This window comes from Lasioglossum baleicum, chromosome 7 (genome assembly GCF_051020765.1).
Source record: "Lasioglossum baleicum chromosome 7, iyLasBale1, whole genome shotgun sequence".
Classification (NCBI taxonomy): Eukaryota; Metazoa; Arthropoda; class Insecta; order Hymenoptera; family Halictidae; genus Lasioglossum; species Lasioglossum baleicum.
The window spans coordinates 18,200,621-18,213,929 of NC_134935.1; the positions used below are offsets into that span (position 1 = coordinate 18,200,621).

General features: G+C 41.3%; 1 protein-coding gene across 2 annotated transcripts in view; it reads right to left on the bottom strand.

Moving 5' to 3' along the window:
- Positions 1–12,988, bottom strand: part of Klp98a (kinesin-like protein 98A) — a 20,156-nt gene extending 7,168 nt beyond the window's left edge. For both annotated transcript variants that reach the window (XM_076427559.1, XM_076427558.1), the window contains exons 1-10: positions 12,696–12,988; positions 12,144–12,213; positions 7,864–7,974; positions 6,345–6,461; positions 4,123–4,368; positions 3,879–4,051; positions 3,160–3,565; positions 2,391–2,675; positions 1,850–2,263; positions 1,264–1,461 (exon numbers count right to left, since the gene is read on the bottom strand). In XM_076427559.1, coding sequence (XP_076283674.1) covers positions 1,264–1,461; positions 1,850–2,263; positions 2,391–2,675; positions 3,160–3,565; positions 3,879–4,051; positions 4,123–4,368; positions 6,345–6,461; positions 7,864–7,974; positions 12,144–12,213; positions 12,696–12,742 — 2,067 coding nt within the window. In that variant the 5' untranslated portion in view covers positions 12,743–12,988. The remainder of the gene's footprint in view (positions 1–1,263; positions 1,462–1,849; positions 2,264–2,390; positions 2,676–3,159; positions 3,566–3,878; positions 4,052–4,122; positions 4,369–6,344; positions 6,462–7,863; positions 7,975–12,143; positions 12,214–12,695) is intronic.
- Between the last annotated feature and the right edge of the window lie 321 nt (positions 12,989–13,309).

Below are 13,309 nucleotides of genomic sequence, written 5' to 3' on the forward strand. Positions count from 1 at the left end.
ACAGCTGGGAAAATGAAACAAGTCTTCATTGAAACTACGGGCACGCGAAACGGTAATTCCATATGCACGAGCCTTATAGAAACGAAGATTATAAATTACAGTCAGCGGCAATATTAAGTGGACACCCTTAAAAATCGCATAATGTTTTAGAAATTGGTCGAAAGAATTTGAATTTTCTTAAGATGTTAGACCGGCTAATTCGCTAGAGAATAAGTAAACAAAAATTTATTACGATTGCAATTGGTAGGAATTATACAAAATTTTAAAAAATGATGTTCTGTCAACTTTTTTATCTGGGCCTGCAACGATAATTTAAACAATGCGTTTTATAGATTTCGGTAACTTGTATGCATACTGAAAATTTCATCGAAATCGGTCAACATTGCAATCAGCTACAAACGTTTAAAGATGATCACGTAGCTCATTGCATGTTGACCGATTTCGATGAAATTTTCGGTATGCATATAAGTTACCGAAATCTATAAAACGCATTGTTTAAATTATCGTTACAGGCCCAGATAAAAAAGTTGATAGAACATCATTTTTTTAAATTTTCTATAATTCCCACCAATTGCAATCGTAATAAATTTATGTTTACTTATTCTCCAGCGAACTAGCCGGTCTAACATCTTAAAAAAATGCAAGTCCTTTGGACCAATTTTTAAAAAGTTACGCGATTTATAAGAGTGTCCACTTAATATTACCGCTGACTGTATATATACATATATGTTACGGTAAATGTAATAAATTGATGATTATGTATAATAACCGGATTAATCACATTTACCGTAACATATACACATATATATATATATATATCATAATATACATATACACAGTACCGGACAAATATTGTCTCATTAACGATTATGCACGATACATATGATACGGTTCATATGTAGATCTAATAGACGCCATATCGAAAGCACCCTTATAGTCTTTTAGTGAAATCTCTATAATCTAAGCCAGAAAGAGATTCATCGTTATTATCATTGTCAATGAAGATGAAACCGCCCGAGCGTTACCGTTCGAAGGCAGATGACTTATCGAACAAGACACGATGTAGTTCGAGTTCGAATAGCACGAGGAACCAATCGGTTCCTGACACGACATAGGTCACATGTTCAACGGGCAAACGTGCGAGTAGATGATGATGTTGCCAGACAAGCAAATAAGGACACCGAGAGCAATAAGTACGAGGTAACATTGATACTTGATCGAGATTACGTTCAAGTCCGGGGACGGCGCGTCCGTGTCACTTACTTGCGTCATTTCGTCACGTCTCTCTTGTTCCAGGATGTGACGTCGGGTGCGTAACTCGCGTTGACGTGACTCAAGTGCCGAAATGGCGTCTGCCCATTCTTTCCATTGAGCTCCCCATTCCCGTTCCAATTCCCGCTGCGCTCCTTCCAGGGCTTCTCTTCTCGCTGCCCATCGTTCTTCCCGTTCCTCCTGTTCCCTCTGCATGCGTGAAACGAACAATCCCCGTTACACATCAAATTTTTTGATATCCTGAATCGTGACTTGCCTATTTGCAACGCCTTTTCTCGGCATTGGCCGACACGCTGCTTGGGTAAATAGGGGTGTGCGAGAATCCGAAATATCGGGTCGGAAAAATTAGGGATTCTCGAAATAATTTATAAACATATTATATATATCTCTCTCATCTTATAGAGAGAGCCGATTCCTTCAGGGTCTTGAAATTTTCGGTAACCCGACCCGATCCCGGCAAAATTTCGTGTTTCCGACTCGACCCGATATTTCGGGTCTTCGCACGTCCCTGGTAAGTACCCTTTACCGTGAAACGCACGGAACAAGTGTAAGAATGCTGGCTCATCTGTTCACCAACCTTGAAATCCTCCTTTTCCTTGATAAGTGCAGCTTTCTGCTGTTCCAACTCCTCGAGCGCTCGAAGATCCTCGCTCGAGTTTAACAGGTTATCGCTAGAGGAGGAGGCATGCAAATCCGAGACACTCCAGCTCAAGAGCGACAATCTGGAGAGATTTACGACCGTGGACTGCAAGTTACCGTTACCCGTTCCACCTTCCTTTCTCAGCTTGGCCGCCTCCACCGGATCGTTGTACCGAAACATATTGTTCCTGCCCAGAAGAATGATACAACCCTGCGACAACCGCGTTGGTTTATCCACTTGGGCGGTGTTGATCCAGCAGTGGGGAGAAAGGGGATGAAGGGTCGCCACGCCACTATCTAATTCCACTACACAGTGTTCTGGCTCGACGTCCGCACCGGTCAACACAATGTCCTGTACACATCGAGTCGTGTGTTAAGTTTCTCAAAGTTTCCCGGCGATTGAAAAGCTTTGGAACATCTTTTATGTATAAGGAATTTCGTTAAATCTTTAAAAAAAAAAGGGAAAGAAAAGATGTTACCTGTGCATTTGGCGCTTCCTCGGTACCGACTAACGTTCTACCCTCTTTCAAGTGATAAAGCGTGACACCGGTACTAAGGAGATCATCGTCGATTCCAACTAGATGCGGCATTTCAGAATCTAGAACCACTCCTACGCCACTCTTGCGAAGACCCAACGCTTTCTGCTCCTGAAGAATTTGTTGCGTCTCTCGCCACTTTTCCGTCCATTCTTCCGTCAATACCTTCTCTTGCTCTTGCTTCTCGTGAATTTGTGCTAGCAACACTTGCGGCGGCCTTTCGATACTCTGCAAGATTACAGATGGTATAACGAACTTCTTATGTATTGTCGTATGATTATAGTTTTGTAAACAGTGAAAACACAAACACGTTCGTCAAGTGTTTACAATTTAACCCCTTGCCCTACAATATCGTGTCAGACTCGCGATGAAGATTCCGAACAGAGTCTAATAAATATGTACGTTATTAATTTCCTTTAAATCGAAATAAACTTCCTTTTGGGTTTGTTAATCTACAGCTATTGGAGAACATATAAGTATACAATATATACATATAAATTTTCTCCTTTTCTAGGAAATTACGATCTACAAAAAAGTTTTAATCACTGAAACCGTAAGAGAAATCGTGGGGTAAGGGATTAATGTATATAATCCATAATAATAGGGCTACTATACGAATCAAATGATCGGCGTATAATGAAAATACTGTTAACGAAACTTGGTGTCGCTGTTGTAACCCATTCAAAACAATGTGTTCTATTATTATACTTGCCATGTCTTTCCCAATAAGCGACTTCAGCTTTTGAATTTCTTCCCTGAGTTCCCTGATCAGTTTAACGTTCGGATCCTCGTTGATCGTCGGTTTGTTGATGATATTTTTCGCTCGGTTCGCATACCTGAGCGTACTGAGTGTCTCACCATAGTTACAATCAGCCGGACTAATAGCTGCGATCATGATAGTCTTAGAGTTACCTCCAAGCGAGTCTTTTAGCAACCACGTAAGCACACTATCTCGATAAGGTATAAAGACGTTTCGCTTCGAGGACGAAGACACATCGTTCGTAGAACTGACCTCAGCGAGCGCCGATATCACAGAACCTAAAGTCACCAGCGACTTATTGATATGGGCACCTTCTTTTAGCCGTTGACCAGTCGCTCCTGTTGCGTTTGCACGTTCGCTAAAAAAAAAAGGTATAGCAAAATATATTTTAAAGCTTAATTGATTAATCTTAGCTTAAGGCAATGTTCATCAAAATATTAACCCGCAGATGGCTAACGATTATAATAACTGATCACGTTTTGGACCTTCCACAGACTTATTTATCAATACTTTCAAAGATATTTTTGAAGGTAGTCTTGTAGACACGTTGAAATATCTAGAGATTGGAACCAGTGAGGAATATGGCCCATTCTGGGAAATTATGATCTAGTAAGCTTGCTTGTAGGAGAAAATGGTCTTGAACCATGTTTGCGCGCGTGTGTGTCAACTACCTTCCGGCCAAGTCGACAAGATGCACCTTGGAAACGGTCTCTGACGGCATGTTGCCTTCAGAGAGTCCGGCTTGCACGAACGTTATTGTAAAAATTGCATGACTCCTGCTGCTCACGTCGTTCATGTTTGTGCTGGCCGTGGTTCTGTGCGTGTTACCTCTCACCATACATTCCTGCGAAACCAAGAGAGGACTGTTAGAAATGTCTGGCTGGAAGCGGAAGGAGGGAACACACGTCCGTTTACCTGAATGTCTGAATAATCGTACACGAGGTGGCTGGACAGGTCTTGGACATAAGGCCCCCTTTTAGGATGCTCCCGCACCCTGAGAGAATGAGACTGTGACTGGTCCAGTCGGAGCAAGTCTTTCACTCTCTCATTGTGTATTTCCAAGAAAGATACCTCGGTTCTGTACGACGCTCCGCTCTCTTTCCCCGCGGCCATTCTGGCGAACAGTGTCTTGCAGATCCGCGGTATCAATCCCTGAGCCTCCTGCAGATACATCAAACAAAACAGGATAAAATAAATAAAAATGCAACGACTGAAAACGAACAATGCCGTTTCGTACGTGGAAAACTCATAGAAATCGCTGGTCGAGTGAAAGTCGCGATCTAGTGTGTTTCACAATTGTACGATAATTCGCCGTGGCTTGCTGTAAAGGCAGACGCGATCAATCATAAGCTGCGCGTCCAACCATGATAATATGAAATCAGGTGTCAACAGACCTTGAATACTATCTTCAGCAAATAAGAAAGTCGCGGACAATTATAAAGATGGCAAGAATTTTGTTCGCATGGTCTTGCATGGTAGACACACTAAACATACGGCAGTCTAAATAATTTGTGACTTTATTTATAGAGAATTTGGCAAGATGAACCGTGAATTAAGTTGTACTATCGTGTGTTTATACTGTTGAGAATAATCAGACCGAGTTTCTACGCAATCGTGGAAGCACACACTGAACATTCAAACTTGAAAACTGTATCAATTAACGCTATAACTACCACACCAGTTAAAATGACTGGTTTTATAATTTTTACTTCTCATGTGTTAGATTTTTTCCCGCAATGACGGGGTGACTTTTACAGCAATAGCTAAAAGTCTAACATAATGAATTTTATTTTTGTTTAATTTATTCAGGATCAAAATAATCTTGTATCATCTCTACTTCCTTGGTTCTTTCCCTGTTGTAAATCACGGGAAAATCCTGTTTACCATTACGCGCGTTCGATGAAGTTCCCCGGCAATTATGAGGGTCAGTGTCATAAAAGCGTGCCTTCAAGTTTTGAAGAAAAAATAAAAGAAGGGTCCATGCTAGAAGATTACAACTACATAATTGTAAGGAAAATCGAAATAATGCGGCTCGACAACGCGACGCGTACCCTCAGGAAAAAAACCCAGCTCATTTGGAGGTGCAGGTAGCGAATTAGCGAATACGCTGGCAACAAGGTGTCCTTAGGACTAGAGTTTACCTGAGCGATCACTCTTCCAGGGACGCTTCAGAGATCTTTCAATAAATCGCACTCTTGGCGAACGGGTTCACCGTCAATAGTGGTTCTTATTTATCGCCCACACCGGTCATCCCTTCATTTAACGATACGTTTAGTGAATAGCTTATTTTCTTAGTAGTATTTTCAAAGAAATATTCTATATATACAATAAACGTAAAAATATTCTATTATCATGTATTTTTAAAGACCAGTCATTTTGACTAGTTTTGGTAGAAACAGCTTCGTCTTAACTGTTGGTAGTTCTAGTGTTAATTGTCCGCGAGCATCGCTCCCTGGAACCGCTACTACTGCCGCTACATCGAATCACTGTCGCCCGGAATTATGGTACAAGCGGCCGGATACAATAGTAATCCTACATGCAGAGACAAGTCGAAAAGAAGGAACATCTTCTTCTTTATTTGACGCATTGTTTTCGGAAAAATCGAGTTTGAAAATTCAGCGAATAGGCATCGACTGATGCGTCTGTTCGTGACCCACCGGTTCTACTTCCTGTCGATACTAGGACGCGCGATTCCGACAGATCTTCAACCTCATTTTTCTCGAAAAAGAAGCGTCGAACAAGAAACTGTTATTCCTTTTCCCCGGCTTGTTTCTGCACGTGAATTCGCCACCCGAACGCTTGTCCTGTGATTTCGGAGCCACGCTGTATAATTGGAATTAGAAGCAGTGAACTGCTGAAAACTAATTTCAGCAGATGACCTTCTAATTATTTCGAGCGCGACAATGATGAACGTTTCGGAAATGATAACCGATGGACCCAGTAATAAATTTTTTAATGTTTTCGGCGCAACGGTTCGATCGTTTATTACGAATTATAAAGTAACTTTGCTAATTGTCAAACAAAATCAACGTTTCGATCCCAGTTTGGATCTTTTTCAAGATTTATTTGAATCGCGTCTGTAAATTAAATGGACCCGGTCTTCGGTAAAGCGAGAAACTACTTGTCTAGAATCTTACCGGTGTGCCCATCATGGTAAAGGTCTTCCCAGACCCTGTCTGGCCGTAGGCAAAGACGCAGGCATTGTAGCCCTCGAAGGCACTTTCTATTACGTCCGTACCGAGATCATAGAAGACCTAAAACAGAAAACAAACACTGTAGCAACGTTTCCTTAGTTAGCTTAGTTCATTGACATAACACAGTCCATACGCGCGATTCAAGATGAAAAGGTATGTTTTATCGTTTCTATCTTCACGGATGAAACCGGACACGCCTTGCGCATACACATGTACGAAGTGCGTTCATTGGCGGAGTAATTTTAATAGCGGTACACCGCGTTCAAATGATTGTTGCCGCTTCTAACCGGTCAGCTTACCGCCAGACCGGCACGAATTATTTCACGTGCACATTCGCCAGAGTTTCAACGAGTCGTTAAATGCTTCGGAACGATTACAATATGATAGCATGCACGAGCGACTAAAAGTGAACCGCACGGTTGATCAAAATACGGTTATCTTTAACATTATACTGGACCCCGGCTTTTAAGTTACACGCGAACAAGTGACGAAGCTGAGACACTTTATTGCTACATTTTTCCGGCATATAGAACGTGCTAAGACGTTGTTTAGATTAATGAAGAATTGATTAAAACACTGGAAAATTCATCGAATTAAAATTTGTTCTTACGACAATGGCTGCTGTACTCGGTACAAACGTGCCGGTCTTCTATTTTAATTCTGATTGTGGCTCATCGTCAAAGCGTTGCCGAATACGATTTTAGAAGTCGATCGATTTATCTATCGCCATAATTGAGATTAATTTTTAAGAGGTCAACGTTTTTACTACTTGTATACAATAAAATATACATATACAGAGATATATATAGCGGTATATTCCATCACACACTTGTTTATTCCTAGAAATAGGTGTGGTTCAAGAATTCTAACAAAATTTATCAGAGAAATGTTCCAAATAAAAGTATATTAGTATTAAATGAAAAATTTATATAAAATTAAGATAGAGGAATTATTTTAACTCTTAATGTATTATGATTAAATTATTGAATTCCTCCATGGGCACACTTATTTTAAAAAGTCTGACAAAATTCTGGGAAACTAATTCAAGTCTCTACTTTAACCCTTTGCACGCGAACACTATACTAGAATATGTCCATATTGAATACTGGACTAGAATATTTCCATTCCCTATGTTTTTTTTTAAATTTTATGAATACGAAATTGGTATAATACTTCATACTGTTCATACAATACCTAAAGGTGTAAGTAATCGATTAGATACCGATATATTTGACAATGTAAACAATATTTTGAGTAATGGTACTGCAATTTTTAGCGGCGTCTCAGAGTCACCATTCGAGTGCAAAGGGTTAATACTGTTATCAATAAAAAATACAAATTTTACGAATTAAATTCGAACAAATCATAGTGCCCCTCCTTTTCTTTTGAAAGCCATAAACCTCCCAGTGCGCTTACGGAGGGAGGGTTGACAATTTGTTTGAGAAAACGAAGCATATCGTACCTCTTCCTGTGACGCATAGTTGTCGTCGTTTGTGTCGTAGGACCAATAGGAATGATCGAATGTGAAGTCTTTGTACTTCTCCCTGTCAATTTCTCTGCAACTACCCGGTGTCTGGAAAACAATAGTGTCAACTTTTATTCCAATATCTCAACAGATTAATGAACAATATTTTCTACAATTCAATTAATATCGGACGATAAGGGGATAAAGTATTAATACATTTGCTAAGGGGACAAAACATTGCAGCATCGTCAGACAGCGGATTTTATGTGTTTATGGCACAAATGAGTAGGTGAAATTTAAAACAGTAAAAGCATTGGAAGAATTTAGAAATCCTGTTATATTATTTTCAACCAATTAGATATATTAACACTAACCCTACCGATCATCAAAAGTCACTGATTTGTATAGTATTATAAAAATAACAAGATTTTTTTATTTGTTTTGTGCGATTTTTATTATAATATATACTGGAGTAAAAAAATATCTATATAAATGAAAATCAAATACTGTTCGTTGGTAAGCGCATCACTTGAGAACGGCTGGACCGATTTGGCTAAATCTTTTTCTAAAATGTTCGTATTAGTCGGAACTAGTATTCAATAAATTCCCATGAAAGCAACTTTACAATTTCAATAATTGTCAAATAAAAAATGTAGAATGGGTTTTTGACCCCTCTTGGTAGGTTTAGTGTTAAGGAAGAAAACAAATTTCTATTCCACTCCAGATTGTTGCAATTCACGTGGAAAATGTTTATTTTGCATAAAGGTCCGCTGTCGAAGCATCGTAATTGGCAGTGCCGGATTAAGCCAGCACAGGGCCCGTAGCAAATGTTATCACGAGGCCCTAGGGTTTGTATTAGGGCCGCTTGCGTGCGTTTTTTTATTTAGCAAAAAAATCGTTCATGTTTCGGCGCCTCTTCGATGAAGCGCCCGTGTGCGGGGCCCCTTAGCATTTGCTTCTTCTGCTACGGGGCTTAATCCGGCCCTGGCAATTGGCGATTAGCAGATTTCAACATTTTCAACCGAGGATCGAGGTCTGATCATTCGCTCACAACGCAGTCATGCTACCGCGCCATCGACCGACAGAGATTTTGATCTCGTGTTGGACGTACCCGTCACAGCGTTATTCTTGAAACGGATCGTCCGATTCGACGAAAGAAATCTTATTGTTAATATTAGCGAACGATGGTCTGCACGATGACAGAAGGAAGCTCGCACCGCTTGCAAGTGACCGGCGAATCACACAGCCGTTATGTCACGTGCATTCGTTAGGCTGCATCCCGCATAACTAATCGCGGACTATCGAGAGCCAGACAGCGATATTACGCAACAAAGCGAACGGCCAATTAAAAAGTAAAACTCCTTATGTTTGCCCATCATGCAACCCGCAATAAGCGCGAGAGCTAAGGTGAGGATCATTATCGTTCGAGAGCTGCGCTCAGTGTGCTCAATGCAGCAAGAAATTCGAGGTTCTCAATGGAACGTTGCTACGTGCTCGAGTCGTCGCGGCACTTAATTCCACGAAACTGTCGGTTCTGCCTTCGCTCTGCCTTCGTTTTCGCTCGCTTTCCTTGCACGTCGAATCGAACAACGCCAATACCCATCATTCGAAAAAAGAAAATTGATTTCCACAAGCTGGCATAAACTTGGAAAGTTAACAACCACGTAAATCGATCAATACGCGAACAAAGCAACTTTTTTTCACTACCCTTCTAGGAGAACGAAAATTTACTCTTCAAGGACGATGTCTGTGCATCGTACCGATTCATTATTGTGTGCTTTCTACACTTTCAGGATTGCTGTGAGCACGGTGCGAATTTTATGCATTTGTAACAACAATGAATAGATGAAATACGAAACAGTAAGACATTTAAAGAAGTTAAACGTCCTGTGTATTGTTTCCAACTCTGCGAAATGATCGAAAAAAGGAATAAATGTCTATGCAGACAATTTTTATACAAAATACAAATTTTCTGTATTTGTTGCGAGGCACAAGAACCAGTTAGGAATTTCATTCTTTGTGAAAACATTTGAGTAGATTGAAAATGATGTGTTGACGTCCTTCGACCTTTCTACCGTTTCAAAACACATCTATTTACGTGTATTTAGATTATGGTATCGTCTGTAAAATTGGTCAGCGTCGGTCATATACATAGGTAGAAAGAGTTGACAGTCAATCGTCTTTCCTGTTGACGAATTTAAACGAAAATACTAAATGTTTGATTTAAAACTGTAAACCAAATTCGAAAGTTCGGAGTATGGAAGCACACCCATTAATCTGATAAGTAGACTGCGGAACTTTATGCAAAATAAAAAATGTTTTCATTGATTGTAAGACACAGGAGACAAATAAAAATTTCATTCTTCTTTTAATTATCTTATTAAGGTGAAACTAATACACTGGTAGCCTTAAATCATTTACTATCTTCACTGTTTTAAATTGTACGTAACCATTTTTGACATAAATGCATAAAATCCGCAGTCTACTGATAAGTTTATAAATAGTACAATCAAATTAATTCACAATACATCAATGCCGTAATTACATAAACGGTTTACAACGGTTAAGGTAATTACCGAGCGGCTACTTTTTATGTACCGACGGTATTGCTACAGAAAATAACATTTTATTTAGCTCCTTTATCCCGAAGCACGTTTATGGAGATGGGAATTTGCATAAATACACGCATTCCAGAAATCACCGCGGTAAAGGTTGTTCCACGAACGACGCAACATCTTTCAATTGTATATTTCAAAGTATTTTAACCGACCGATTTCAAAGCGAATAATGAGGAATTACGTAGAACAGTGATTTCTTATTATATCGTTGAGTCATTCGGGGAGGGAAGGGAAAAGGTGACTCAGTTGGTTGTAAACCAAATAGAATAGGATTTCTGTCAGGGTTATGTGGCAAATAGATTGAACGGTGTTGAACAGTTTTTTCATATATCTGCTCCAGTGGACCATGCTTGGATTCGTTGTTGTGCCCTCTGTGTTTCTATCCGGACGAAACGTGCGTCAGCGACGATAGGATTGGTCCAGACAGACAGTCCAGGATTGGTCCAGAAACGATTTTCGCACTTTCTCCGATCAGATGACGTGCCGTTCGCTATCTCGGTCAGAGATTTCTCGCTTGACAAGCGTGGATATCAATGACGTAACGGGAAACAACAAATAAACTCAGCTGGATGAAGATACTACAGTTCACGGGCAACAAAGTTGTAGTCCGGATACCGTTTAATCGGTCAATAGCCGACATCGTACCGTCAGAATTTATGACACAGTTTCGAGCGCCAAAGCGGTTCAGCCAGTTGGGGCTTGGCGAAACATTGTTTCGCACAGTAAATACTGCATCCTTTAGAAAGAAAATATCGAAATTGGCCGCAATAAATATTCTATCAGAGAATTTGGAAGCAGTAATATACTTCAAGGCTCCGGAACGTAACAATAAATACTTTTATTGTCAAGCTATTTAGCTTAGCTGGCAGAGACTGTGATCGTTTTGAGTTGCATACACACGCAATTGCACTTAAATGGAAAATAAACATAATTCTTGCATTTAAAATATTCAAACGTCTAAAAGATTAAAACGTACATGCATGTATATTACTAGCCGAAGTTTGGCTCTCGAATATTTGAAAATATTACTTTATTCGGCAACAGTATAGCTTCTAGCATTTTCGATGTAATTTTGCGTTGAAATTTTGCTCCGCGCGGAAGGTAGATTGGCGGTCAACGGTAATTCGGTACAAATGAAACGGCGATGGAAAAAAAAGACGGGGGAGAAAATGGCAAAAAAGGATAGTGCTACGGTAGAAATCTTTTTAGAAAGTCTGTTCGTTCGTGATCGTTAAGGACGAAGCTCGAGATTGGCAGGAGTCGCTTCGTCGTGGACAGTGCGCCAAGTAAGTATGTATGCATACATATGTGGCGGCTACCTCCTACGCTCGCCAGCAGATGGACAAATAGTCAAGACCTTTCCCGCTACTACCTGATCCGTCACCGATCCCCATATATACCGTCCTGAACCGCATCCGACACTCCAGCTTCTAAGGCAGGGCCCACTATCAAGCCTTACCAACGAATAAGGCCCTCTAGCGAGCCTAGGGCGAAAATATATGCTCCCTTTCCTTTTCCTTCCTTCTCTCTCTCTCTCACAGACACACACACACACGTCAGTCGCCGCTAAACATACTACATTACAAAGGCAGCATTTAACCTTAATAAGCAGCGGTTTTGTGTAACGTTTGAAACGATTGCTTTTGAACGGTACGGTACCTTGGTGTTGAAAATTCGTGTTTTCTTGCCGTCCATTTGCACAATCATCTTCGCGTTCATCGCCAGTTCCCTGCAATACAAATCGGAGCAGGTTCACGCACATAGCTCGAGCACACTTGGACATTTTTGGTAATGATTCGTCCGATCACGATCCGTTACGGGAATATGAGCGTAGGTTCGATAGAGCAAAGGGCGGAGAACAAGGAGAAACACGAGAAATGCGGGGTCGAATGACAGCAGGTGGCAGAATCTTGTCGCACGGTCGTGTCACGTCGCACCAGGGTCGATTGATAGCATACGATTGATCGTACGACCAAGTTCTCGAGTTTACCTCGACGATCCCGAATTCGCGAACCCGTTCATTACCGAACAAAATCATTTCCCAAACACTATCATAGGGATTTGGTGTCGGGCCTTGACAAACCGCTCAATCGACCAAGGGTCGAGCAAGTTGTTGACACGACCGGAAGATGTATACTGAATGAAACCGTCCGATTCGCGATACGTTGGTGTGGAACGTTCGAAATAATCACTGGTTGTATTGACACGCACCTTTTGTTAAAGGGACGAACCCTCACGGCTACCTTCACCGAAGCCATGGCTATGCGGAGCGCATGGACTGCTCAGGGGTACGGTACACCGTATATCTTTCTCACAAAACTTCTCGGTTTTCGGCTCGCGTTACGCGAATACCAAGCTCGTTGCGACGCTACGCAGACAAGGCATCGTCGACAGGCCCCGCCGTGCTCCGAAACGTCGTCGTCGTCGTCGCGGTTCACACACGCCGACCAACATCGTCCTTAACACGCTCTCGACAGACGGACGACTGCTGGCGAGCCGAGCCGCCGCCGTCCGAGACACAAAAATTGCGTGTCCGCGCATGCGCGTACCCGCGCGGATCCCCAATTTCAAGTGATCAGCACATTTACTCCATTTACTCGTTGCTCGTGACGGCGCGCGGCGCGGCGAGCAGAAAACGCGCGGACGCTGAACAGAAAAAAAAACGCTGATGCCGAGAGCGCGGAAAGAAGCTAGAGAAAGGGAGACTAAACCAAACTTGGCTAACATTTCCGCGAAATATAGTCCGAATCTTATGGAAAATGTTAGACGCTATCCCTGTGGTAAACGTTCTGTAAGACGTTGCCGTTTTCACCCTTCTATGGTGA